We start from the raw sequence: 27,633 nt of genomic DNA, 5'->3' as shown, positions 1-27,633 counted from the left end.
TCCAGCAATTTAAAGCTAAGAGACCCACTTAACGAAGGACTGTTTAGATTCATTATACTGTAAGAAAAATGAAGAGATGATAATTTCCTGCACCAAGGGACTCAATCTCCTCTTAGTGAATAACAGCTGCAAAGTTATACGTATGCTTTAAAAAAGAAAAGCTTTTTCTGAACATAAAGAGCCAAGGTAGGAAAGTCAGATCCAACTTTGCTTGAGTGTTATCAACACCACGAGTTCAATGTAAGAAAATAAAACAAAATCAACCATCTAAACAACAACAAAAACTTCAATAAATTTAGTTTAGTTGGTATTATACAATTTTAAAGATTCTGAAGTATGAATTCTAAGTTAAAAGAACACAAAAATTCCCTGAAAATCAATAACAGCAAAGAATTATATTTCAAAATGAAATTTTACCCAATTAAATCAAAAGACCTTCTTTCCTAATTTCTAGATAACTATAACGACACAAATTTAAAAATAAAACACAGAATTAGCAAAGACAAAGATTCTAAAAAGAGATCACTAGCCAATTCAAAGGGTTAGTAAATTCAGCAGACAATACTGTCATAAGAAGATCAGATAATTAAGACTGATTACAGGAAAAAAATTAAAAAGAAAGAAAAAAGGTAGTAATAACAAGAGAAAAATATAATTACCAAACAGTTCATCCAAGGAATTCAGTGAAGCTTACTACTATTTGTCAGGACAGAGTTTTCATTCATGGTGAAAGTAATTCGTATAGAGTTTACATGATTTGCTCAATATCAGACTTTTTAGCTCTCAAGACAATATTCATAGAATCATAAATCTGTACATACACAGTAACTTATTTAACAGACATTTAAAAATAGAAAGGGAAGAAGAAAAGAACCTCCATCAACTCACTGACATAAAGACAGAAAAAAAAAAGATATAGAGATAGATCTGTGGCCCATATTCTAACTAATATTGTTCCTCTGACAGCTGAAGACAAAGTCATTTTGTGGCAAATATTTGGTTTTCTCTCTGAGACAAGTGACTTAGAATTGTAGCAGATATTTGATGGGAGGGAGACCACAAATATTTTCAATTTGTATTCTTTAGGTTGTCTCAGAGCTACTAAGGTGGCTGAGTAGGCTGGAGTCAAGCTGCTCAAACTCCTTCAGCCAAACCTGCTCACTTCTCATCTATCTACACAATTATTTGTCAATCCACTGTTTTAATTTTGGAGCTTTGAGTACTATTTTATTTGGAGAAAATATGTAAATAATAAAAATATATTCCTTTGCTTAAAAAATTAAAAGAAAGCAAACCATTGATTATATCCAATCATTTTAGCCCTAAAGAAACTGAAGGCATGACAGGTTTGCCTAAGGTTATATGTATTTCCTCAATGGAAAAAAAGTCTTTAGGATTCAGATCATCAACGTCTTTCTCTATCACTCTTTCTATAATACTCTACTAAAAATTTCCCACCTTATTTTAATTTGTCATCCATGAATATACCTAAATTGTTATTTTACTCTCCCCATATTTTTTGTACATTTTAAGCTTAAAGGTTAAATATTTCCCATACATTGTTTCATTACATAAAGTAGAACTTCCTTTTGTCTATTAAAATGAGTCGCTAAATACTTTTTTTAATTAGCAATTGGTTCGCAAGTTTTTGTCCGTATCAGTCACTATTCCTTAAATTTATAATATTGGAAATGTCAATCATTTTGAGCTATTGGTCTTATCTTTAAATGATATAATACTATCTCTTTTTTTTTCTTTCTAGCACCATACTTATGGCATATGGAAGTTCCCAGGCTAGGGGTTGAATTGGAGCTGCAGCCTCTGGCTTATGCCATAGGCACAGCATAGTGGGATCTGAGCCATGTCTGTGACCCACACCATAGCTCATGGCAATGCCAGATCCTTAATCCACTGAGCGAGGCCAGGGATTAATCCTGTATCCATTTAAACTAGTCAGGTTCTATGCCCTCATCCACCATGCCATCCTCCTGGTGCCTTTGGTTCCCCACCCTGCACCATTTATGAGAAGGTTTGAATGGTAGTTCCCATTGGAACCTTGGTCTTCTCATGGGATGTGGGTCTTTATGGTAGTCACACTTCTCAGGATGATATCCGAGGTCTATTTTGGATCATTTCTTTTTTTTTAATTTTTTAATTGTTATTTCTCCAATACATTTCCAACTATATAGCATGGTGACCCAGTTACGCATACATGTATACATTCTTTTTTCTCCCATTTTTATTCTCCATCATAAGTATCTAGACATAGTTTCAATGCTACACAGCAGGATCTCATTGCTAATCCATTCCAAAAGCAACAGTTTGCATCTATTAACCCCAAGCTCCCAATCCATCCTTTTGCACGGCAAAGGAAACCAAAAAAAAAAAAAAACCAAAAAGACAATTTACAGAATGGGAGAAAATAGTTTCAAATGATGCAACTGACAAGGGCTTAATCTCTAAATTATACAAGCAACTTAAACAACTCAACAGCAAAAAAGCCAACAACCCAATTGAAAAATGGGCAAAAGACCTAGATCATTTCTTTTTAAGAGGACTTTACAAAGTACTCTGGCTAGTGGTTCCATTTGAAAATTATGTTATTTAGCATTTTCCTAGTAATTTAACCAACAAAGATGATGTTATCTTCAGGATATAAGAATTTTAAGTAACACTGCTATAACTCCTATAGAATTTTTGCATTTTTCCTTTAGCAATGCTGACATTTAAAAAATAAAACTCTGTAAGAATTCCCACTATGAGGTAGTTGGTTAATATTTGCATTTGTCTCTGTGGTGGCATGGGTTCTATTTCTAGCCCAGCACAGTGAATTAAGAATCTGGCATAGCTACAGCTGTGGATTAGGTTGCGGCTGCAGGCCAGGTTCATCCCTAGCCTAGAAACTTCCAATAGTTGTGGGTGCAGCCAAAAAAATAAATAAATAAAATAAAAAAATTTAAGGTCTATATTAATACATAGTTTTTGGCAAGTCATCAGTAACTAGAATTAAAAGTAAAATGCATACAAAGTAATTTTGCATGATCATTTGAAAGATCTATTTTGTATATTATCCCCAAATAACATTTCAAATTAAAGTCAGAGACTAAAATATTCACTCTTGTTTTTAAAATGATGAAACAATGAGTCAGCTTGGGAGCCTGTAAGAATGCTTCTTGTGATGTAGCTGAACTGGCAAAAGAGAGTCAGCCAGGATCAGCAGTGATATTCAGTGAAGACTACAAGTGACAGTCTTTTAAGTATTGATAACTTATCCCATAATGACATAAATTGCTATTATTTTCATAAACATGTAGGGAAAGTAGTGGCTTCATATCAGGTCTAGTTGACATGGCATTCTTGATTACTTGCTTCTTTTACTTCTTAAAAAGCAATTTCTTGTGTGAGTTTAACTTAGAGTATATTCATCTGAGATATTGTCATTTGAATGGAAATTCTTCTAAAACTGAACAAATCTTTGTTAAATTTTATGATTACAAAAGCCATGTCTTTAGATAGGAATTTTAGACTAAATGTAACTTTTTAAAAGCCAAAAAATGTGATCAGAGTCTTAGGATGATTCAAAGATAGAAATAAGAAGACAATCACTGATGTGTAGAGGTAAAAGGCTACATCAAGAGCCATCCATGCAACAAGCTAACAAGTATTTTGACATATAAAAGGAATACTTGAAAGACAAATGAAAATTCCCAAGGCACAATTTAGTCAATACTTATGTTTTTTTTTGTTTGTTTGTTTGTTTTTTTTACTGGACAAGATAATGAAACTTACATTTATCTTTCCAAAATTAACACAAATGTTATCAAAATGTATTTTCTTCCTTAAATAAACAAGTGTTTAATGTGTAGTGGATGTACAATAGACATGAGTAGAGACTTTAAAATGCTTACTTATGGTACGAAGCACCATAAGTCATGGTTAAAATGAATAAGCAACTAATTGCAGACTGTAAGGTATGATGGGATCTAACTTGAAAATAACACTAACTATTGCATTTGGAGTGAATAAGCAATGAGATCCTGCTGTATAGCACAAGGAACTATATATAGTCACTTGTAATGGAACATGATGGAGGGTAATGTGAGAAAAAGAATGTGTGTGTGTGTGTGTGTATACATATATATGTATATATGACTGGGTAACTTTGCTACACAGCAGAAATTGACAGAACATTCTAAATCAACTACAATAGAAAAAATCTTAAAAAATACACTATATTTTGGCACCTATAATAGGTTAATTCCCATTTTAAAATATCTTTCCTGTAAACTTTGGAACATATTAATTGATATCACATTTTATTAGGAAAAAAATAAATCATCCCAAGCATTTGGAAACTTCTGAATTTTACAATACAGGCACACCACAGAGGTATTGCAGGTTTGGTGTCAGACCACCTCAAATAAAGCAAATTTTCAACAAAGTGATTCCTGTGAATTTTTTGGTTTACCCATGCATATAAAAGTCATGTTTACAGTATACTTTATTAAATGTGCAATAGAATTATGTATTAAAAAATACATACCTTAGTTAATAAAATACTCTGTTGCTAAAAATATGCTAACCATAATCTGACAACATAGGGTTTCTATAAGCCTTCAATCTGTAAAAACTATAATACCTGTGAAGGGCAAGAATGTGAAACACAATTAAATAAGATATATCTTAGTTGGGAAATTTCCCATGTAACCTTTAAGATTCTATCGCTTAGATTCTAAGTATAAAAACCAGCTGGAAATTAGCCCACAAAAGGTAAAAAATTTCCAAAGTAAATAAAATAATGAGAAATCCAGTGTAGCTTCACTCTCTAAGAAAATGAAAGTAAGACATCTATCCACAGTAAATACAACATTTGTAAAAATTAATAAATAAAAATCTCAGTTAAATAGAGTTGGGAGACCAGAAGGGGGAGCTCTCATACCCTGGGATGACAGCTGAGCCTAACCAGAAGAAAAACCTCTATGAAAAATCATGGACTGTGTTTCTATAGCCCTCCCAGCTTCCTTTTCCCTTCTACAGAAGTGCTCCCCTTTCTTTATAGGGATTTGCATGTGGCTTGCCATTGTTACAGATCCTGAATTGCAATACTCTACCAATTCCAAATAAACCTAACTCTCCTGGAGAAATATCTGGCATTCTATTTGTTTTTCATCTATATATGCATGTAATGTGTATTCTTAAATGACTACATCTCATTTCTGATTTTTTTTAATGTAATACCAAGTTACATCATTTCTTTTGGCAACTTTGTTGACTGAATCAGTTCATATGACCAATAGGTAAATTACATACAGAGGAAAAATCGATAACTAGAATGAATGAGGATATTAACTTAATGGACACATGTACCAGAGTAAAGTTATTAATGATTCATTCCTGTTTCCTTATTGGTAAATCACACGGTCTCTCTGGTCAACATCTCTTGGGTCCTTAAAGTCCTAAGGATCATGAAGTCAGAAGAAATGTCATCTGGAAATGCACAACATTCTAAAAGAATTTAATGTGGCAAAAAAAGAGTTCATTACCTGGACAACTTCTAGGATTATTACAGCATTCCAATAAAACTGAATTTCAGAAAAGTGGAAGAACTAGTAAACAAGGGAATGTTAAAACTATCCTAGGCTTTTTTCTGCTTAATAATGCAGTCAAATGTACAATACATTTTTGAAGGAATTCCATCTAAAACTTTCCATACAGTGTAGAGCCTCCTCCTATTTTTCACTAATGTTGGAAAATACTATGTCCATAATTCCTTAGTGTGCTGTAAACAGTATCTAATGGTAATGGAGAAATGAGGTATAATGAGGTTTTATTGCCTAAAACGTAAGACAAAAACTTCTTAAGGCCATTGTAACATTTTCCCTGTCCTTCCATAATTAGTGTTAATTTTAAACTTGAAAATATAATCCAATATTTCAGTTTGTTTCTGGATAGTTGGTCTGTTAAAATACCATTATGAATTCGTATATTTGACAAAGACTTAAATGTTACACATAATCTTTTTTTTTTCTTGACTTCGCATAAATATTCTTTGACTTTGGATTTTCCTTGAAACAAAAATTGCAGGGTACTTGGAGAGATTACCTGATTAGCTCTGAAAAAGAGAAACGTTATGAACCAAAGTGGCTTACATTTTATCATGTTAAAATTACAGCAATGAAAAGAAAACTATATTTTATTCCTATAGTAACTTCGACCTCATAGAATATATGATATGGATTAATGGACTGTTAAAAAAGCTTCTATTGTTGCAAGAAGTATGCTCAATTTATCTATTATATCTTTCACCTAAAATTTATTGCCAGGTTATATGTATGCTATTATGTAAATGGCAACAATTTTTTCTTTTTCTCAAGGGTAATCATGATTGGTATGGCACTTATATTTTTCTAGTATACAAAGCTTACAGGAATGTTTCCCAGTGAGGTATGTTTCAGATCCAATTTATGTCTCTTTCCTTTCTCAGACCTAGAAATTTTCCTACTATTCCTCCTCCTTGGCCCCAATAGGATTATTTCAAAGTAATTTACACTGAAGCTTCAAAATACAGTAATCATTGGTTTGTTTGAGAGCATGTATTACATATCATAAATATATATATATATATATGCACTTGACATATCATAATTAAGTGTGTGGAAAACGTATAGAAGATTCAAGTTAAAATAAATGACAAGGTGAGAACATTATAGGAGTTTGGGGTTAGTACAGTATTGTCTAAATACGAATGAGACAATAATGTATATTATTATTTATAGAGTATGAGGTACTAGGCTAGCCACACATACATTACTTAGACTCTTTACAATCAGCCCTGTGATGGTTATTGCTAACTCCAATGTGCAGGAAAAAACAGCATAATTTGTCTGAGGATATATTACGTAATCAGCAAGTGTCAGAGTAAAATCTGAATATGAGTCTGATTCTAAAATATATTATTTTTTTCACTATAGCATGCTGATAATATGCTTAAAACATTACAGTGTAGAGAAATTGGAGAAAAACACACAAAAATTTAATTTTTCTTTCTGTGTTTTCTCTCTTCTATTTATATTCCAGTCCTGATTTTTATTTACTCTAATGCCTATAATTAAATATAGTTATGGAAACATAGTACTTTTAAAATTATAGAGATTATAGGACTATATCACCTGAGAAAATATATAACATTTCTGAATACTGACATTAATTATGACTCCAGAGTAATATTACTTACATAGGACAGACTTTATAAGGATTCAATAGAGTAAATATACTTTAGAGAAAAAATAAGAGAACGGTGGACACCGTATTGTCTTCATTTTGCTGCTTTTTTATTGTTGTTACATTAAAAACCTCGCATCTCATATCTCACATATAATGCCATGTATAAAGAACATAAACTTTATAGACAGGTAAACCTGAGTTCAAATCATGGTTTTATCAATAATTAATATGTAACCTTAAATAATTACTTAACACCTCTGATTCTAAGTTCCTACTCTATGAAACAGAATAGAAAACTACTGCAACAATTTTATTCTTTCAATAACTTGTATTGAGAACTTTATACCAGATAGAGTTTCAGGCCTTAGCAATACATCCCTTAGAATGAATGAACGAATGGATGGAATAGTACTTGACACTGCAATGCAATTTTCAGCATTTTCTTTTCTCAGAGTGCTTCAATCTAGTAGGAAAAACATCTGTAATATAATTTAAAAAGTGACTTCTTCTTCTTATTTTTTTGGTCTTTTTAGGGCTGTACCCATGGCATATGGAAGATCCCAGGCTAGGGGTTGAATTGGAGTTGCACCTGCTGGCCTACACCACAGCCACAGCCAAGTCAGATCCAAGCCATGTCAGCGACCTATACCACAGCTCATGGCAAAGCCAGATACTTAACCCACTGAGTGAGGCCAGGGATTGAACCCAAGTCCTCATGGATATTAGTCGGGTTCGTTATTGCTAAGCCATGATGGGAACTCCCTAAACAAATGACTTTAATAAATCTCTGATAAAGGTATGTAAGTTGTTGTAACACACAACAGAAGCATCTAATCTTAGATACTGTGTCCCAGAGGAAGTGATGTACAAGCTGATACAAATGATAGATTCAGGTTAAAGCAGGAAAGGAGTGCTTTAAGAATCTTCCAGAAATATGGCATTTCTGAAGGCCCAGAAGACAGAGTACATAAAACGTTTGAGAAACTGTAAGAATTTCAGAATGGCTGCAATAGGGTGTAAGATAGAGGTAGTGAAATTTTAGGAGCTGTAAATAGGCTTGAGAGACAGATTCAGAAACGATCCCTATAGATATAACAAAGCCTTGGAAGTCAAAAGAACACCCAGGGACTACATAAAGACTGAGAGTAAGAACTAGAAAAAAAAATCTAACAGTTATGTCAATATGGCGGATAAATGGCAAACACTAGATAAAGTAGCAACCAAACATTTTAACACATAGGTGAATGTGTAAGAAAATAATGCAAATTTTTGGAGCCCAGAAATGAAAATCATGCAGAAAACTAAACAAATAGTGAATTAGGACCACTGCGTGTGTGTGTGAGATTTTGCTTGCAAAAGCAGTAGAAGAATGATGGAATTATAATTTATTTATTTATTTATTTATTTTTTGTCTTTTTGCCTTTTCTAGGGCCACTCCTGCCGCACATGGAGATTCACAGGCTGGGTGTCTAATTAGAGTTGTAGCTGCCGGTCTATGCCACAGCCACAGCAACTCAAGGTCCAAGCCGCCTCTGGGAGCTACACCACAGCTCACAGCAACGCCAGATACTTAACCCACTGAGCAAGGCCAGGAATTGAACCCTCAACCTCATGGTTCCTAGTCGGATTCGTTAACCACTGAGCTATGACGGAAACTCCAAAAACTATATATTCTTTTACACAATTCAATATGAACTTCTCTAACCACTGAGCCATGACAGGAACTCCGGAATTATAATTTAGATGTATGGGTTTTGATGTCAACATTTAACAGGTAGTAATTAATAGGTTCCATATAAGGTATGAATTCTAGCACATACCCAGGATCCTTGGAACTAAACCCTCAGAGAAGGGTGCATGAGATAACATTCCTTCCAGTATAAGGAGGTGTCTCAGTCTGGACTGAAAGTGGAAAAAAGCATATAGTCTCTCCTGAGCTCCTATAATTATAAGTCTGTATCCTAAGCTCCAGTTTCTATAGTTCAGAAAAACCTCAAGTAAAAAAAAAAAAAAAAAAAGAGTCACAGAGTTCTCTTTGTGGCACAGTGGAAACAAATCTGACAAGCAAGCATGAGGTTGCATGTTCAATCCTTGGCCTCACTCTGTGGGATAGGGTATGGTGTTGCTGTGAGCTGTGGTGTACACTGCAGACACAGCTCAGATCCAGCACTGTTGTGGCTGTGGTGTAGGCCAGTGGTTAAAAGCTCCGATTGGACCCTTAGCCTGGGAACTTCCATATGCCATGGGTGTGGCCCTAAAAAGCAAAAAAAAAAAAAAAAAAAAAAAAAAAAGCAAACCAAATCAGGGTAAAAATTAATTCAGGGCATATAACAGTTCAGTGGATTGTCAGAGTACTCAGTGTAGCTAATCCCAAGAAAGTCTCATAAGATTTCCACTGGGCCAAAGACATACAACATGACCTCAGAATTCAAAATTACAAAAATAAATAAATACAAATGCAAAAAAAAAAAATCTGGTGAGTGAAATATCTGGTGAGTGAAATTAGCAAACCCAACAAATGGAAGAATTAGATATGCAAGCTTTTCAGATTAAAAAAAAACAAAAACAAAAACAGCTGTAATGGAAAAAATAAAAATCATTATTAAAAAAAACTGACAGAGATTAGATTGAAATATGGTAGGTATTATAAAAGAGGAAAACCAGAATTTATTTTAAAAAGAAAGACAAAAATGAAAATAAAAAACATGTAAAAAGATAACATGAGAAAAACAAAATAAGGTAGGCTTGAAAGGGAACCAAATAGAATAATCAGAAATGAAAACAAGAGTCTTGGATTTATGAACTGTATGGATCTCCATGTTTGCAGTTCAAAGATTAAAAATAATGTATAAGGGATTTAAAATCATGGAGGACAGACTAAAATGACCAAACATTAACCTAAGGGTTCCAAAAATACTGAGGACAGAAAACAGAGGTAGGTGGTATTCAAAAGGATACTTTTTTAGAATTTCCCAGAATTTATCAAAGATATAAATTTTGATTCAAGAATCATAATATATCTTGAGATAAATAAAAGTAAATTTATGTATAGAAACACTGTAGTAAAATATTAGAATTCTATGAGGAAATTTGTTGAGTCTAAATTAACCTGTTAATGATTTATAATATTGAACCAGGAGTAAAAATTATACTCTCCTTCCCAAATAAATAACTAAGTTAGAAATGAGAACTTTTTAGAAAGCAATTTACTTTCCCTCCCTAAGAAAATAATGGAAGAATACTTGAAGGTTAGGCAGAGACAGAAGAACCAGAAAAAACATAGGAGGGAAACCAAGAAATATCTTGTGGAATATAAGAAAAGGAAGTGTTTCAAAGAGAAAGAGAAGGCTGCTCAGATAGCATTAAATACAAACTGAAGTATACTACTCAGATTAATTTGTTTTTCCTTGTTGAGCTTGGCCAATTCCATTTTTGTGGAATGATTTGGGAAAGAAATAAGTCTCTATTTTATAATTGACTGAGTGGAAGATGGTTACATAAATTTTATTCAACTTTCCCAAGTCATTTGACTATGAGGAAAGTAAGAATTAATGTGATAGCTGATGAGAGATATATAGATCAAAGGCAAGTTAGGTAGTTTTGTGGGTGGCAATCTTTTTTAAGAGGGTGAAAGTTGAACATACATTGATATTAATGGAAGAAACCAGTGAGTGAGACTAAAACTGCAGGAGAGATAAAAGTTACATTTCCTGTTTTTACACATTTTAGAGAAGTAGGAAAACTTTAAAGAACAGATCCATTATCTAACAGTAATAGGCATCCCTGGCAATTAAAATAATTAGTACTAAAATAAGTCAACATTCGATTTAATTTCAAGATTAATAATTAAACAATGACTTTAGATTTTTCAACCCAAGAATAATTAAAGAAAGTTATAGCTTCAGTGAATTAGAAATGCCCAGTGAAAAGAGGCAGATGAAATAAACAGTTGATTGATTTATAGTTTATATCAAAACCCAAAACATCTAAGAAGTATCTTAAATAAATTTTGCTATGTATTTTAATTCTATATTTCAGACAATTTTAGTCATTTTTTGTACATGTAATACTACATCATCCAAGAGAAAAAGAATAAAATAAATTTTATTTGGAAATATTGTTATAGAAATTTTAAAAGCTATTACATGGTATTTTATCATATTTTTTCATTCTAATTCACAATCTAAGATTGGTAATTTTAGCACTGTGTAGGCACAAGAATAGACTCTTCAGTGCCATGAAATAGTAGTAAGATTGCTTGGGATACTTTTTTTCTGTTTTATTTTTACCATTTTAAAAAATTAGCCCATTATTAACAGGAGCATTTTTCATCGAATTGCTTATTCATGTTGACTTCTTAGTGAAAAAAATTTCCATTGGGATTCCTTGTTTCTAGCTCTATGGTCGTTTGGTTAATGCCCATTAACAATTCTGAAATCTTGGTTATGCTTGGATTACCCAGGCGACTTCCTTTTCCTTTACATACAAAGAAAGTAAAACACTCACGGGAAAGAGAAGAAAAGGACACTCCTAATGTACAAGTAGTTATCTCCGAAACTGGACAACATTTGTTACTATATCAATACTGGTTTAAGATGATTATCAATGGTTTTTAAGAGCTAACCCTTGCTCATTCTAGTTAAGACTGCTCCCCCACCAATTAAACAATATAAAAGTCACCAGGCAATTAAATTGTCATTGAGCTTCATACATCCAGACCCTAACTGCAAATAAGAAATCACAGTATCATTATGTATATACAGCAAAGAACATATCTAAAACTAGCATTTAAAAAAAAAATGTTTTCTGAGAGAGAAAATGTAACAACCATTAAATATAACAGAGAAAAAGAAAAAAGTGCACTCAGTGGGAAGAGTTCCCATTCCTTTGGGAATTACAGGGGTTAAACCCAGGAGTAAAACAGCATTACTAAACCTAGTCATGCTTCATGGCTTACACATATATGCTAGTGAATTAGCCTCCTTGTTCTTATTTTTAGCTCACTATCAAAAGAAAGTATTAGTCAGGAGTCCAAATGTTTTATTGCACCCATATATATGATTATTTATGTATGAAATTATATACTTCTTTTGCTTATTACTAATATTCAAATATATATTTTAAACTTTTCCCAAGGTTCATAATTGTAAATAATTTTAAATTCATATTTTATTTTACATCTATATATCAACCCACATTTTAAACCGTCGTATAGAATCGAGGTTAGTTTAGTCATGGAATTAAGGGAAAGGGGAAATACTTCTAACTGATGGAAGAGTAGTGCATTTAACTACCCAAACACTGTATTTGGTGTTACATGTGATTCTTATTTAATTCTCATGACAATAAAACTACTATAATGAGAGAGTTTGTATTGTAATCTTACATATAAAAGAAAATATATTTCAGAGAAATTAGCTTTTATTTTTTATGTTATCCTTAAGTGGGGAAAATATGAAAAAGAATGCAGAGGATATTAAAAACAAAGACACTTGAGCAATATCATCTATCCATCTATCAATGTGTCTATCAAGCTATATGTCAAAAGAAATCTACAGCAACCTATTAAAAATACACTTATTTCTTTGTGTTCACAATAGATTTCCACAAAGACAATAATTGCCCAGGCCAAAAAGTCTCAATATCTTCCAAAGAAAGAAATTACAACAGACTTTGTCTAATAGAACAATAAATTAAAATCATTTACTGAAACTGAAGAAAATCACAAATAATTGATTTTTATTTTTCCATATATTTATGGAAGCTGACCAATGAGCAATATTTTATTAATCAAGTTTTGTTAGTTAGATACCATTCAAAATATCTTTATTAAAAATTAGAATTTTAGTTTCTTTTAGTATTCCACACTTTCCATTTTTCCAGTTTTTCAATATAGTTTATCATTGCTTTTAATTACATCTTGAGATAATGAATTCTTATATTATTATGAAGTATAACACTATATTCTATAAAGTTGTACAACTTTAATTTACTTGTATAGCTTTAATTTAAACTAACAAAATGTTCTAGTTAAGAGGAAGTCAAAAGATGAGTATAACCAGAAAACTTGGCTAGGAGTTAAAAGTGATTGTCACTGGAAATGGTGGTGTGAGTGAGGCAGAGTGACTTACTAGTTTTTTATTGTTGGCATTTATATGGTACTTCAGTTTTTAAAGCTAAATTTGTATACCCACACAAATATATATATATGTATATACACAAACATATAATAGATCTATAATATATGTATAGAAAAAATATATGAAGTATAGAAAAATATATATAAAGTATAGTTAAATACATAATAGTGATAGAGATAGACTAGATTATGGACATACATTGAACATAGAATTTCAGTACCAAATAAATCCTACTGTGTATATGTCAAATCAGAGGGTATGTATATATTACTTGTTGATGGAATACAGCAATATTTAGAAAATTCATATATAAATATATCAGTAGAAATGTCGTTTAGCTTATTTGTTTTATTTCTTGACATAGAATTTTTTTTTAAATCATATTATGTTTTTAACTGACTGAGGTTTTTTCCTTTTCCCCTCTCTCTCCTAACCTCTAACAGAAACTTTGCCTTTTGTCTTCTTTTACGAACCAGGTAACTAGAACTTAACAGATGAAAAACATCAGACTTGGTGGAGTCTAGACGACAGGAAAAGAGATTTCACAATATTTGGAGGGCAGATTAATAAATATTTGATTTATAGTTGAATCTCTGAAAAGGATGCTGGCTCAAGAGGACTTTCAGAATTTACATCCTGATGGCCTTTTGGCACTATACTCTGGGGTAGGGTCCCAATTTCAGTCACCTAAGTTCTGCTCAAATGCTAGAAAATATCTAATCATAGCAATGGGCAGCAACTCATGGTTCAAATATTGGCATATGCACATAGCTTTCTGTTTGCAAGATGCCAACTCAGCATGACAGAAATGTTTCCTAGATCAATATAGGACCTCAATCTTACATATTTTAAAACATTAAGTTTAATATTAAAAATAAAGATTTGGAAATACTGCTATTTTCTGAACTAATTTAAACTGGACCAACTTCACCTGCAGTTGAAAATATATATTTCCATTTGAGAATATATATATATATATTCTCATTTGAGAATAGAAAATTATTTGGAAGAAAGGAAAAAGAAGATTGAATGACTATTAGATACCAGATACTAATTACTATCTAGATATTTACATATATTATCTCATCTGAATCTCATTATATATATGTGATGTTTGTATATATATGCATATGCATGTGTATGTGTGTGTGTGTGTATATACATGAATGTGTGTGTGTGTGTGTGTGTGTGTGCACGTGTGTGTGTGTGTGTGTGTGTGTGTGGAACCAATGAGGAGATCAATGCTGCTGCAATCTCTGAAAAATTCATGTTTATTTTTAACAGAAATTTAAAGGGCTGCATTTCTGTCAGCACTATAGAGGCAGTTAGAATTATTACTGCCCAGTGGCTAGTGACCCAGCAAATTATTTTTGTTAGTGCAGTTCTGTAGATAGAAAGGAAAAGCAAGAGAATGTGAGGGTTGGGAGAATATAATAGAGAGAATGGGTTAGATATTAGCCAGGAGGCAAGGATTAAATTAATAGGTACTAGGAGGGTATTTTACAAATCTGGGTGCATATTAGAATTACCTATTCATCTTTTAAGACTACCTATCCTTGAACCTCCAGTATAATTCAGTTGTTGGTATAGGACATAATAAAGTTCCCCAGTTGGAGTGGATTGAATTGTGTGGGTCAAAAAGATATTTCCAATCCTAAACACTAGTACCTGTGATTGTGACTTTATTTAACCCATGCCATGGCAGTAACAATGTCAGATCCTTAACTCACTGAGCCACCAGGGAATTCCAAGAAAGGATTCTCTTGAAAAGAGCCTCTTGCTAACACTTTGATTTTGGATTCCTGGCCCACAAAATGTGAGGAAATAAACGCCATCATGTTTGCAGTAATTCATCGCAGTAGCACTAAAAAGTTCTTGTTTGTAGAGAATGTTGAAATCACAAAGTTTAAATACTCTCTCTGGACTTGTCTAAGGATAAGAATCACATGAGGTGCATTTTCCCAAAATGTAGATTTTTAGATTCTATGTGAGACCTACCACGTGGGAGATCTTTGGGGAAAGCAGATAAAAAGCCTGGGGATATTTATTGGTAATACGTAACCAAGGTGATTCATATTCTCAAGCAAGAATTTGGGGGAATGCTGAGTTAGGGCAAGAAACTAAAAGCTGTTTTTAATCATTTCTGTCTGTGGCTTTCAGTATACTACACTGAAACTTAACCTCCTCATCCTTTGCTGCATACAGAACCTTGTTAATCAAGCACATGCAGAAGAGGGAATTATAATCAGAGATAAATCCAAAAGCATGTCACATACCTAATAATAACAAGACAATGCAATGAAAGCTTGAATACAATTTCTAAAAAAAAAAAAACAGGAAGAATATTTAAATATAAATGTATGGAACAACAACAAATAAAAAGATCAAGACCATCTGGGTTACAAAGCATATATCTGCAGGACACAGGCAGGAAAAGAGATTTTTAATTTTTTGATTTCCATCATCTTAATAAAAGTCACTATTGCCAGATTGGAGAGTAAAGAACACAATAAGAATGAGAGGAAATTAAAACTCTAAAGCAAATAAAACACCTAATTTCCAAAAATGGTTTAACTTCATATTGAGTCAAGTATCAAACAAGTAATAAAGCATCAAACACTTTTGATCTCGGCATATTGACAGTCATTATGAAATAAGTGGAAGAAAGGAAAGATAAGTGAAAACTGGAAAGTGATAAACAATATTGTCCAAGTTCCAAAACTGAGTGGAAATTTGGAAACTCTAGAGAGGTGAATTATATGTACATCTCTGACAATAATTTTAGGATGAAAACCCTAATTCCAAAACCAGACAAAGATACCAACAAAAAAGAAAACCAGAGGCCAATATCTTTGATGAATATGGATGCAAAAATTCTGAAAAAAATCTTAGCCAACGAATCCAAAAACATATAAAAAAGATCATACAACATGACCAAGTGGGATTCACCCCAGGTTCACAAGGATGGTTCAACAACGCAAATCAATCAATGTCATACACCACATTAACAAAGGAAAAGTCAAAAACCACATGATCATCTCAATAGATGCAAAAAAAAAGCATTTGACAAAGTCCAACATTCACTCATGATCAAGACTCTTACCTAAGTATAGAGGGAACACAGCTTAACATAATAAAAGCCATTTATGGCAAACCCACAGCAAATATAATACTCCATGGAGAAAAGCTGAAAGCCTTCCCACTAAAATCTGGAACAAGACAAGGATGACCACTCTCACCACTGCTATTCAACATAGAACTGGAAGTTCCAGCCACAGCAATAAGACAAACAAAAGAAATAAAAGGCATCTAAATAGGAAGAAAAGAGGTAAAACTGTCACTGTAGGCAGATGACATGATACTAAGGACTCAAACTAAAAACTACTTGAGCTGATCAATAAATTCAGCAAAGTAGCAGGATATAAGATTAACATTCAGAAATCAGTCACATTTCTGTATACCAGCAATGAAATGTTAGAGAAGGAATACCAAAACACAACACCTTTTAAAATTATACCCCAAAAATCAAATACCTGGGAATACACCTGACCAAGGAGGCAAAGGACTTATATGCTGAGAACTATAAAGCATTAACCATGGAAATTAAAGAAGATGTAAAGAAATGGAAAGATATTCCATGCTCCTGGGTTGGAAAAATCAATATTGTAACAATGGCCATACTACCCAAAGCAATCTACCAATTCAATGCTATCCCTATCAAATTACCCAGGACATTTTTCACAGAACCAGAACAAACAATCCAAAAATGTATATGGAATCACAGAAGACCCAGAACTGCCAAAGCAATCCTGAGGAACAAAAACCAAGCAGGAGGCATAACTCTCCCAGACTTCAGGCAATATTACAAAGCCACCATCATCAAGACAGTGTGGTCCTGGTACCAAGACAGACAGACAGACCAATGGAACAGAATAGAGAACCCAGAAGTAAACCCTGACACCTATGGTCAATTAATCTTTGACAAAGGAGGCTAGAACACCAAATGGGAAAAGACAGTCTTTTCGGCAAGTATTGCTGGGAAACCTGGACAGCTGCATGCAAATCAGTGAAACTAGAACATACCCTCACACCATGCATGAAAATAAACTCAAAATGGCTGAAAGACTTAAATATCAGACAAAACACCATCAAGCTTCTGGAAGAGAACACAGGCAAAACATTCTTTGACATCAACCTTACAAATGTTTTCTTGGTCAGTCTCCCAAAGCAATAGAAATAAGAGCAAAAATAAACCAACTGGACCTAATCAAACTGACAAGCTTTTGCACAGCAACAGAAACAAACAACAACAACAACAAAACCCAAAAATAAACAAAAAGACTACTTACAGAATGGGAGAAAATAGTTTCAAATGATGCAGCTGACAAGGGTTTAATCTCTAAATTATACAAACAAGTTACATACACCTCAACAGCAAAATAGCCAACAACCCAATTGAAAAATGGGCAAAAGACCTGAACAGACATTTCTCCAAGGAAGATATACAGATGGCCAATAAGCACAGGAAAAAATGCTCAGCATCCCTGATTATTACATAAATGCAAATTAAAACTACCACAAGATAGCAACTCACACCAGTCAGAATGGCTATCATTAATAAGTCCACAAATAACAAATACTGGAGGGGTGTAGAGAAAAGGAAACCCTCCTACACTGTTGGTGAAAATGTAAGCTAGTACAACCACTACGGAGAACATTAGGTTGGTACCTTAGAAAACTATACATAGAACTACCATATGACCCAGCAATCCCACTCTTGGGCATATATCCAGACAAAACTTTCCTTGAAAAAGATGCATGTTCATTGCAGCACTATTAAAAATAGCCAAGACAATGGAAACAACCCAAATGTCCATCAACAGAGGATTGGATTAAGAAGATGTGGTATATATACTCAATGGAATACTACTCAGCCATAAAAAAGAACAACATAATGCCACTTGCAGCAACATGGATAGAACTAGAGACTCTCATACTGAGTGAAGTAAGTCAGAAAGAGAAGGACAATATCATATATATCACTTATATCTGGAAACTAATACACAGCACAAATGAACCTTTCCACAGAAAAAAAATCACAGACTTGGATAAGAGCCTTGTGGTTGCCAAGGGGGAGGGAGAGGGATTGTGATGGACTGGAAGTTTGGGGTTAACAGATGCCGACTATTGTCTTTGGAATGGATTAACAATGACATCCTGCTGTGCGGCACTGGGAACTATGTCTAGTCACTTAGTTGGAGCCTGATAATTTGAGAAAAAAGAATGTATACATGTATCTGTAACTGGGTCACCATGTTGTACAGTAGAAAATTGACAGAACACTGTATACCAGCTATAATGGAAAAAATAAAAATCATTATACAAATATAAAAAAAATATTAGGATGAAATTTGTTAAAACATTGTCAGTATTTTTAAGGAAACTATTTGTTCATGAGTAAAATAAATTAATTAATTCCAAACTAATTTATTTGCTGATACAACTTTAGATTAGTATATATTATGAGAATTCCATAAACAAAGTGTTCCTGTGTTTTAGGAATATTTTTTAGAAATCTTTTCATGATAAATAAAAGTATCATGCACGCAAAATGACGGCAAATTTAAGTGTAAGAGTACTTGATATAAAGCTATTCATAGAGTTTTAATTAATGGATCAGTTTTCAATTGTTTTCCAAAAGGTTCATGTCTTTGTTACTATGGTTTGGCTACAGCCTTAATAGTTATGCTTGTCCATTCTTCAAATTACACAAAACTTGATAATTCACTAGCATTATGGATCCAAAATTGCAAAACTGGATCAATGGAGGGTCAAGGGTTATCAGAGGATGGAGGTCTAAGAGTGACAATATGAATGTAAAAGAAACCATCCATGTATATATTTAAAAATATGTAGATAAGGAAGAACCAGAAGACTATTAAACATAACTTAAAAGAATGTTTAAATGGAAACGCCCGAAGTTCTCAAAATGAATGGACTAGTCTATAAGAAAAGTTTGGATATTTTAATTGACTGGGAGCTTAACATGTGAGTTACATGATAGGATTGCCACCTAAGACTGTTTTAACAAAAGCCTAGAATCTATATTCTGAAGGTAATTAAGTCTACTATAATCTATTACAAAAAAAATATGAGATGCTATGTGTAACTCCAGGGCAGGAAATTTTTTAATTGTAGGAAAAACACACAAAATTTACCACTGTAACCATTTTTATGTATACAATTTGGTAGTATTAACTATATTCACATTGTTGTGCCACAAATCCCTAGAATTTTTTATTGCAAAACTGAAACGTCAAGTTTCCATTTAGGGCATTGAGTTTACTAAGGTCATTGAAAATCTAAGCATATGCACAGTAGGGCAATGGTTAGGGAAAAAGCTTACAAATGTTGATGTAAGGAATTTATATATGTGTTTCACCTATAAAAGAGAACGTTTAGGTAGCCATGATAGTACCTTTGGTTATCTAAAGAGCGATCCTGTGGTCAAGGTTATAGATTGAGACTGTGTAGCTTCAGAAGACAGAACAAGTATCACTGAGTAGCATCTGCAGGAAGGCCTGTAGTTTTGGCTCCAGAAAGGAGGAATATTGTGATAATTGATTCCTGCCCAGCAGTGAAATTAACTACCCTATGAAATTCCCAGATATTTGTTTCTGAAGATATTCAAACAAGGACTGGATAAGCATCTCTGAGATCTGTTTTAGAAGAATTCTTATATTGGATGAGAGGTCGAATTAGATAACATTTACCAACAACTACCAAAGTTTGTGATTCTTAGAAGCAGACAACTCGGAGTGAATGGGCCTGAGTTCTAACACTTGCCGTTAGACTAACTCATTCTTCAACTTCATCCACACATCGTTCAGCGTTTCAGTTTCTTTATTTAAAATTAGGGCGGAAATGGATATTCTTCCTTATCCTTTGTAAAATTTCATGCATTGAAATAATGTGTCTGTTTGTGTGCATGCACTGGTAGGCATGTGTCTCCTGAAATAGGAAGGGGGGAAGGAAGAGGGAGAAGGAAAGAGAATGATTTAATGAGTTAAGTAAATGAACATGTAAAACGGTGGGATTCTTCCTTTTGCCATGGCACTGGCCCACTTAGATCCAATACTAAGAACAAGGAAACACTACCTACCTCCGTATTCTGTAGCGTGAGCTCAGTATTTAAAACCATTCCTCATAATAGCAGAATATTCCACAATGAACCTTAGTAAGTGAACCTTAGGCAGAGAACAGTGAATTCAAGTGAAGGGGAGACTCCGTGAGAATCAATCATGAAAACTATGGGTTGTATGAGAAAAGAGAACTGATTGGATTTACTCAAGAGGTAGACTGACCATTTTACCTGGTCTAAAGAAGAAAGAAATGGAGAGTGGTGGCAAGTCTAAGAGATGGGTCATTAGAAAAGCATCTTGCTCACAGTTGAGAGAGAAAAAAAAAATTGACCAGGAAAAAACAGCAAAACTTCTTTTGTCATATTGCTAATGCAACCGAGAGGATGCCCACCAAGCAAAAGGGATTCTAGCAACTTGAGGCTATGAGGTCTGCCATCTGTGGTGGGGATAAAAGATCTAGATGTGAGGGAGCTCTGAAGAAGGGAGAAGAGAAAATGGAGAAGAAAGAGGAGGTTCAAAGAACTCTGAAGAGAAGACCTCAGACCTCTTAGAAGATCTCACATAGGAACCTCTCAAGAGAGCTGCATTTTCATGTATCAGAGGACAGTGATATTCAGAGAAGCAGAGAGGAAGTTATAACTAGATCTCCTTAAAAAGATGCTACCTATTTCCTCCATCTGTCCCCTCTTCCTGAAGAGCTAAGTCTGGAAAAAAGAAGTAGACAGTGAAGCAGCAGAACACATTCCCCTCATATCCAGGATTCTAGAACCTAAAGTCTAGCTGGCAATGGGGGAGGAGAAAGCTTTGACTAAGATCTAATATTAAAGTTTCAAAATGGGTTGAATCAAGTTACAGAAATGAAAAGTTACCGGAGTCACTGCGTCTGCCAAGATGCTATTGAGGAAGGGCAAAGCAGTTCCTGATAATTATCACATTTTGCCAATACTCTAGGCTAATGATTCCAATTAATTAAAATCATTGCACACATATGTAGATTTTTTTTCAAAATTAAAAAATAATACTAAAAATCAGGAAGCTTGTTTTTCTAATAAAGTTGAAAATATCTTTAGTATAATTTGCACTGATTTAACTGTGAAATGATTTCTTATTAATAGCTCTTTCTCTTCTGTTTGTGTCTGATACTTGCCAATTTGCTCCTTAATTATATAGAATAAAATTACAAGTACACTTAAAAGTAAGATTACAAGTACATGAGACAGAATTCTGCTATCTTCATAGATTTAAAAAATCCATAAGATGGAGTAATATTAACTTTGCCAATCTTTGTGGATTATTATTTACACCCCATTGAATTTTCTTTCAATCTGTTAGTAAACTTTAGGTATTTTCTCAAGTTAAATCTTTTCAACACATCACATTCCAATTCACATTAAGACATTTATAAAAATATAATAATGAATGTAAACTATGTTAAGATACTTGGAAGACAGAACAACCTAAAAATTTTTAAAGTTTAAAATAAACTACACTGTTGTTGACTATAAACTGTCCAAGGGGCAACATTAAACTTTGTCAGAAATATATTTCATCATAAAATACCCTTCTATTTAATGCTATAATGTGGAGACGGGAATGCCATTTTTCTGGATAACTGCTTCCATCTTATTAGTGTTGCAAATATAAACATAATTATGTAAGATAAAGTCAGTATGAATGGCAGTTGTGGTCAGTCAGTGGTTCCTAAAGTGTGGTTCCTGGACTAGCAGCAGAAGTATCAGCATCATCTGGGAATTTGTTAGAAATGTAAATTCTTAGTCCCCACCCAAGATCTACTGGATCAGAGACTTTTAGAATGGACCCTAGCCTTCTGTTTTTTAATGAGCTCTTGAGAGATTCTGATTCATGTTCAAGGTTGAGAAGCACCACCTTAATGGTACTGGGACTAGAGTGTGCACTCATACCACTTGGAAAGCACCAAAAATACTGTTCTTGGGTCCTATCCCCAGAGTCTCTTATTTAAATAATCTGGGGAGAGGAGTGGGCAGGGAATTGTAAAGCTGATCAGATGATTCATTAATTTTACAACAAATGTTGAGAAACAATACTAACTTCTACCCTTGAAATGAGATTGAACCTTTAGTTTCTTGGCATACAGTCTACTTCTAACACATGCATCACAATTTTAACATTTCCTCTCTTATTTGTAGCATTGAATTACACATTCTCCTTTCTACATAGGAAACGTACTAAAAAAGTTAAAATGTTGTTTAAAGATTAAGAGAGAATCCTCAAGGGCCTTCCTAATTATTTAAGTGTTTGCCCACATATAATCTCAACCTAGAATGTGCAATTAACTTGTTGTAATGGCAAATGCAAGTAAAATGAATTGGGTTTATAAATAGGTGATAGTGAATTCCACTGAAAATTTAACCCTCTGTTATAATACTACTAGAAGCATTTCTAATCATAGGTTTTCTATGTTTTTAAATCCAAATTTTAATATTATTTTCACTGTAAAACAGTAATTATTAAACATAACAGAAGCTGTTCATGGAGCTGAAGCATAAAAAACAAAGTGATTGCAGCATCTTCTGGTTGGATTAAATTTATGGGAACTTGGTCAACACCAACAGAAAGAGTGAAATATGATCAATCCAAATTTTATAATGGTACTTAATAAAAATGGAATTTAGTTGAAGCTGTATTTATTTTTCATTTATTGCCAAGTAGAGTGACTACTTTTCTTCTAATGCAGCAAATTAAACAATGTGTAGTGGTTTTTGTCATTTTGTAGTCAATGCGGAGATAAATTCTGTTATGGAAGAAATTTTGGCCATTCTCCCTTACATCTTTGAAAGTGAGACTGTGCCTACCAGAGCTTCACTATCAGCATCTCTATGGATTTTTTTTTTGTCTTTTTGCCATTTTTTGGGCCGCTCCCGCGGCATATGGAGGTTCCCAGGCTAGGAGTCGAATCGGAGCTGTAGCCATCCGCCTACGCCAGAGCCACAGCAACGCGGGATCCCAGCCGCGTCTGCAACCACCACAGCTCACGGCAACGCCGGATCATTAACCCACTGAGCAAGGGCAGGGACCGAACCGGCAACCTCATGGTTCCTAGTCGGAATTCATTAACCACTGTGTCACGAAGGGAACTCCGGATATAATTTTTGAGTCAAAATGACCATCTGAGGAGTTCCCTGGTAGTCTACCAATTAAGGATTCACTGTTGTCACTGCTGTGGCTTAGGTTCAATCCCTGGTAAATGTACATTACTAAAGAGAGGGACATGTTTGGAGAAAAATGTATTTCTTATGTTATAAAGGGGAAAGGGTACTGAAAATAACCCATGTAGTTTAAAGACATTCTCTAAAATTTGTATATTTCAGAACCATACTATTTTGACAACTAAATTTCACAATGTGTGTATATCCAGTAGTGTACTGGAGGAAACCGTACCAGCTTTCAGAGCCAAATCTTAAATTTTCAAGGATTCTATGAGTCAGTTGTTAAGCACACAACCATTATTTTTTAAAAAATTACAAATTACATAAATTTATAATTAAATAATGTTGAAAACAAGGGTAATTACTACCAAAAAATTCATAATTTCCTAATGATTTTGCTTTTGAAATTATTTGCATGTATTCTGTCCCCATTGTGGATATACTGTATATTGATTAGTATGCACATCTTTTTCCAACTTTATAGTCAGAAAATCATGTTGACAATCTGGTGTTGGCCATGGTGGGAAGATTCACACCAAAGAAATAGTCAAACACTAGATCAGGGCTCCTCTCCATTAGGAAATGTTGAAAGATTTACCAACATACCAATGAATAAAACTCATTCATTATAGGTGTGCATGCATTTAAATAAGATATTTGTGGATATGTATAATGGCATTATCTGCCTCCTATTTGCATGCTATCTTTACCTTCCAAAGTCAGCTTAAAAATGGCTTAGTTTTAGTTTCAAGTATACTTGGATTCATGGCCTGGTCCTGCTGTATATTAGTTTTGTGATCTCAAGTATGTTATTAATATCTCTAAGTTTTGATTTCTTTAACTGTAAAATGTAGACAATAATATGTTTCTAATAGATTTGTTGTAAAGATACAGTAAGAAAATTTGTGTCTGGAGTTCCCTTCGTGGCGCAGTGGTTAACGAATCCGACTAGGAACCACGGGGTTGCGGGTTCGATCCCTGGCCTTGCTCAGTGAGTTGAGGATCCGACGTTGCCATGAGCTGTGGTGTAGGTCACAGACTCAGCTCCGATCCCATGTTGCAGCTTTGGCGTAGGCGGATGGCTACAGCTCTGATTCTACCCCTAGCCTTGGGAACCTCCATATGCCGTGGGAAGCAGCCCTAGAAAAGGTAGGAAGACCAAAAAAAAAAAGAAAAAGAAAGAAAGAAAGAAAGAAAGAAAGAAAGAAAGAAAGAAAGAAAGAAAGAAAGAAAGAAAGAAAGAAAAAGAAAGAAAGAAAGAAAGAAAATATGTGTCTGGACTCCTTCCAGCAGTTTTCTTCTCTCACTTCACAAAATGCATGCAAATATGCTGATATGATTATTTTTATTATTATCGAAATGTTAGGATAATTTTTTTCTCCTTTGATTCACATAAATTGTTAAAGAAAAAGTCTTACCCTAGATCTGTTACTAAAAATAAGTCAGCACAAAGTACTACTCAAAGTTTTCTAACAAGCTTATCATTTTCCTAGTCTAAACTTTTTAATCACATTTCTTATCAGAATTGATATTTAATGTTTTCAGGTTGCTTGCTACCTTTCTGGTATACCCTGGATGGAGATGCTAAGAACAGAAGAGCAATCAAGTTTTCCTAAAAAATAGAGCCATCTATGTGCAGATCCAGCCACACTGATTAGTCTGGATGTTGGAAAAGAGGGAAGGTACACTGTTCAATTCCCTTTATCAGATGGGCTTTGGGAATTCTACATGTAAAATGTGCACCTGTTATTGTGTGATTCTCTATTGCTTTCTTTTTCAATACTGCTACTGTCTTCTCTACAATGTCAATTGCCATTTAGTAATACTTACCTTATCTATACTTTATTCAGAGATTATAAACTCAAATGTCTACAGGGACTTAGGCTAGTATTTAAAAGAATTTAAAATGAAAATTTTAGGTAAACAGAGATTGCAGCCCCTAAAAAGAGTTATTTAAATTGAGGGATTTAAAGGGAGTCTATTTCCCAACTATTAGAAATGTTTTAACATGCGGTTAAATTATTAAAAATATATGCCCAATCGTGTTATATTTTCAATAAATGTGATGTGTGTCTAATATGTGGGTACAGTAGTTTTAAAAAGTCATTCCTGAAATAAAGCACGGGTCATTCCCTTACTATATTTCACTATACATTATTGAGACAAATGATAGTACAACCTACTGGTATGTGGGTACAAATAGGAGTAATTAACTTTGCAACTTTATGAACAGCAAATATTTATCTTTTTTAAAGTAGGAGGATCAGTGGAAAGTGACCAGGAATTCAGCCCATTAACAAAAATATTTTACATGAATAAAAATTGTGTCCTTCAGAATTATATGACTCAATAAGAAATGAAACAAATGTTTTACCGACTATGTATTCTCAGCCTGTAATTGTTTATTGCTCCAGGAATGTAACATAGGCATGCAAACAACAAAACATGTCCTCCCGATTCACGCCCAGTGTCACTGGATGAGCTACTCTGTTTGAAAAATTTATTCATTATAGACATAAGATTAATAATGACCATTTGAGAATGCTAACCTTAAAATATCTCCTAAAATCTGCAAGGTTTAGATCCATTTATTTTAGTCAAGGATATGGTTATTGCCTCAGGAATGGGATCTGTTTTGAAGCTACCATGAAAGTACATACTCAGGCCCGAAAGGCAGTAATAAAAAGGAACAGATCTTCTGCCTTGTCAACTCGTATTTAAAAAGAAATAAATCGCCTTTTAAGAGAGATTATAGTGATGAAATCTGTTTGACACAGTCTCCACTAACAGCATGTTTCACTCACAACTTACCACAAGAGGCTGTTTCATCTGTCTGGTCACCACAGTCGTCCTCCCTGTCACACAGCCATGCTCTGGGGATGCAGCGCCCATTTCCACAAGAAAACTGGTCCGCCTGGCATGTTCTGGCTAAGATGATCAAATAACGTACAAAGAATCAATTTAGAGGCCTTTTGGGCAACCTCAAGGATAAAATAAATCACATGATAACTCTTTTACCCCCAAGACATTAATTACTCTTAGAGGAAATTTTTTTATGAAATTTTTGGTAATGCCAGTTTACCTGCCTTTTCTAAAGTTCACATGCTTTGCCTTTCCATGAAAATGTATGCTAAGTGACAAGATATTCAGTAATCCTCACACACTTACATAAATGAAGTGATGAATTCATTATTTTAAAATTTTTTCTTGGCACATGCTTATGAATATATGGATGAATTAAATTTCTTCAGTGTTTAATTAACAAAAAAGAACTTTGCAGAGCTTTGGCCAATAAACCAAGAAACTTGCTGTGTTTTGGAAGGAAGGATTTGAAGATATCAGGGGATCTGGTTTCTATTTACAGGGTTAGAATGGTCTCTTTCCTCAAACATTTTCAATGCATTTACTTCTTGATCTCCAAATGATCTCAAGTATGTAGCAAGAATACATAAAATATTTTCTAAAACATACACTTAGTCTTAAAGAAGATTTTTAACTCATTTTTTTCAGCACAATTATAAAAACATATAACTTTTTTAATCAAAAAAAGCATACTAATGAACTTTGTTGTAGGCCCTCTTAAAGGTTTCAATGAACACACACCGGGAAAGTTGCCTTCTATGTTAGCCAAAGGCAGTAGTTTAAAATTATTCAGTGAAGGGGTTCTGTTCTACAAGGAGTTATTTTATTTTTCTATTATTATCAGATCAACTTTCTCAAGCATGAAAGCATGAGAGCCTAGATAGCTTCCCTAATTCTTTTCCCTAATTCTTCTTAGTTTGCCACATAGTCATTTTTATTTTTAATTTTTGTTCTTTTTTTACAGCCACACCTTTGGCACATGGAAGTTCCCAGGCCAGGGCTCAAATTGGAGTTGAAACTGCTGGCCTATGCCACAGCCATGGCAACATGGTATCCTAGCCACATCTGCAATCTATG

The 27,633-nt window shown here is 33.7% G+C and overlaps 1 protein-coding gene across 1 annotated transcript in view; it reads right to left on the bottom strand.

The window, feature by feature from the left end:
• The window catches only part of LRP1B (LDL receptor related protein 1B), a 1,901,444-nt gene that overhangs the window by 718,196 nt on the left and 1,155,615 nt on the right, over positions 1-27,633 (bottom strand). The window contains exon 18 of the mRNA XM_047772014.1: positions 26,506-26,622. Within this exon, the coding sequence (XP_047627970.1) occupies positions 26,506-26,622 (117 nt within the window). The remainder of the gene's footprint in view (positions 1-26,505; positions 26,623-27,633) is intronic.

This window comes from Phacochoerus africanus, chromosome 3 (genome assembly GCF_016906955.1).
Source record: "Phacochoerus africanus isolate WHEZ1 chromosome 3, ROS_Pafr_v1, whole genome shotgun sequence".
Classification (NCBI taxonomy): domain Eukaryota; kingdom Metazoa; phylum Chordata; class Mammalia; order Artiodactyla; family Suidae; genus Phacochoerus; species Phacochoerus africanus.
The sequence above is the reverse complement of the archived record's forward strand: the minus strand, read 5'-3'. Positions and strand labels throughout refer to the sequence as shown.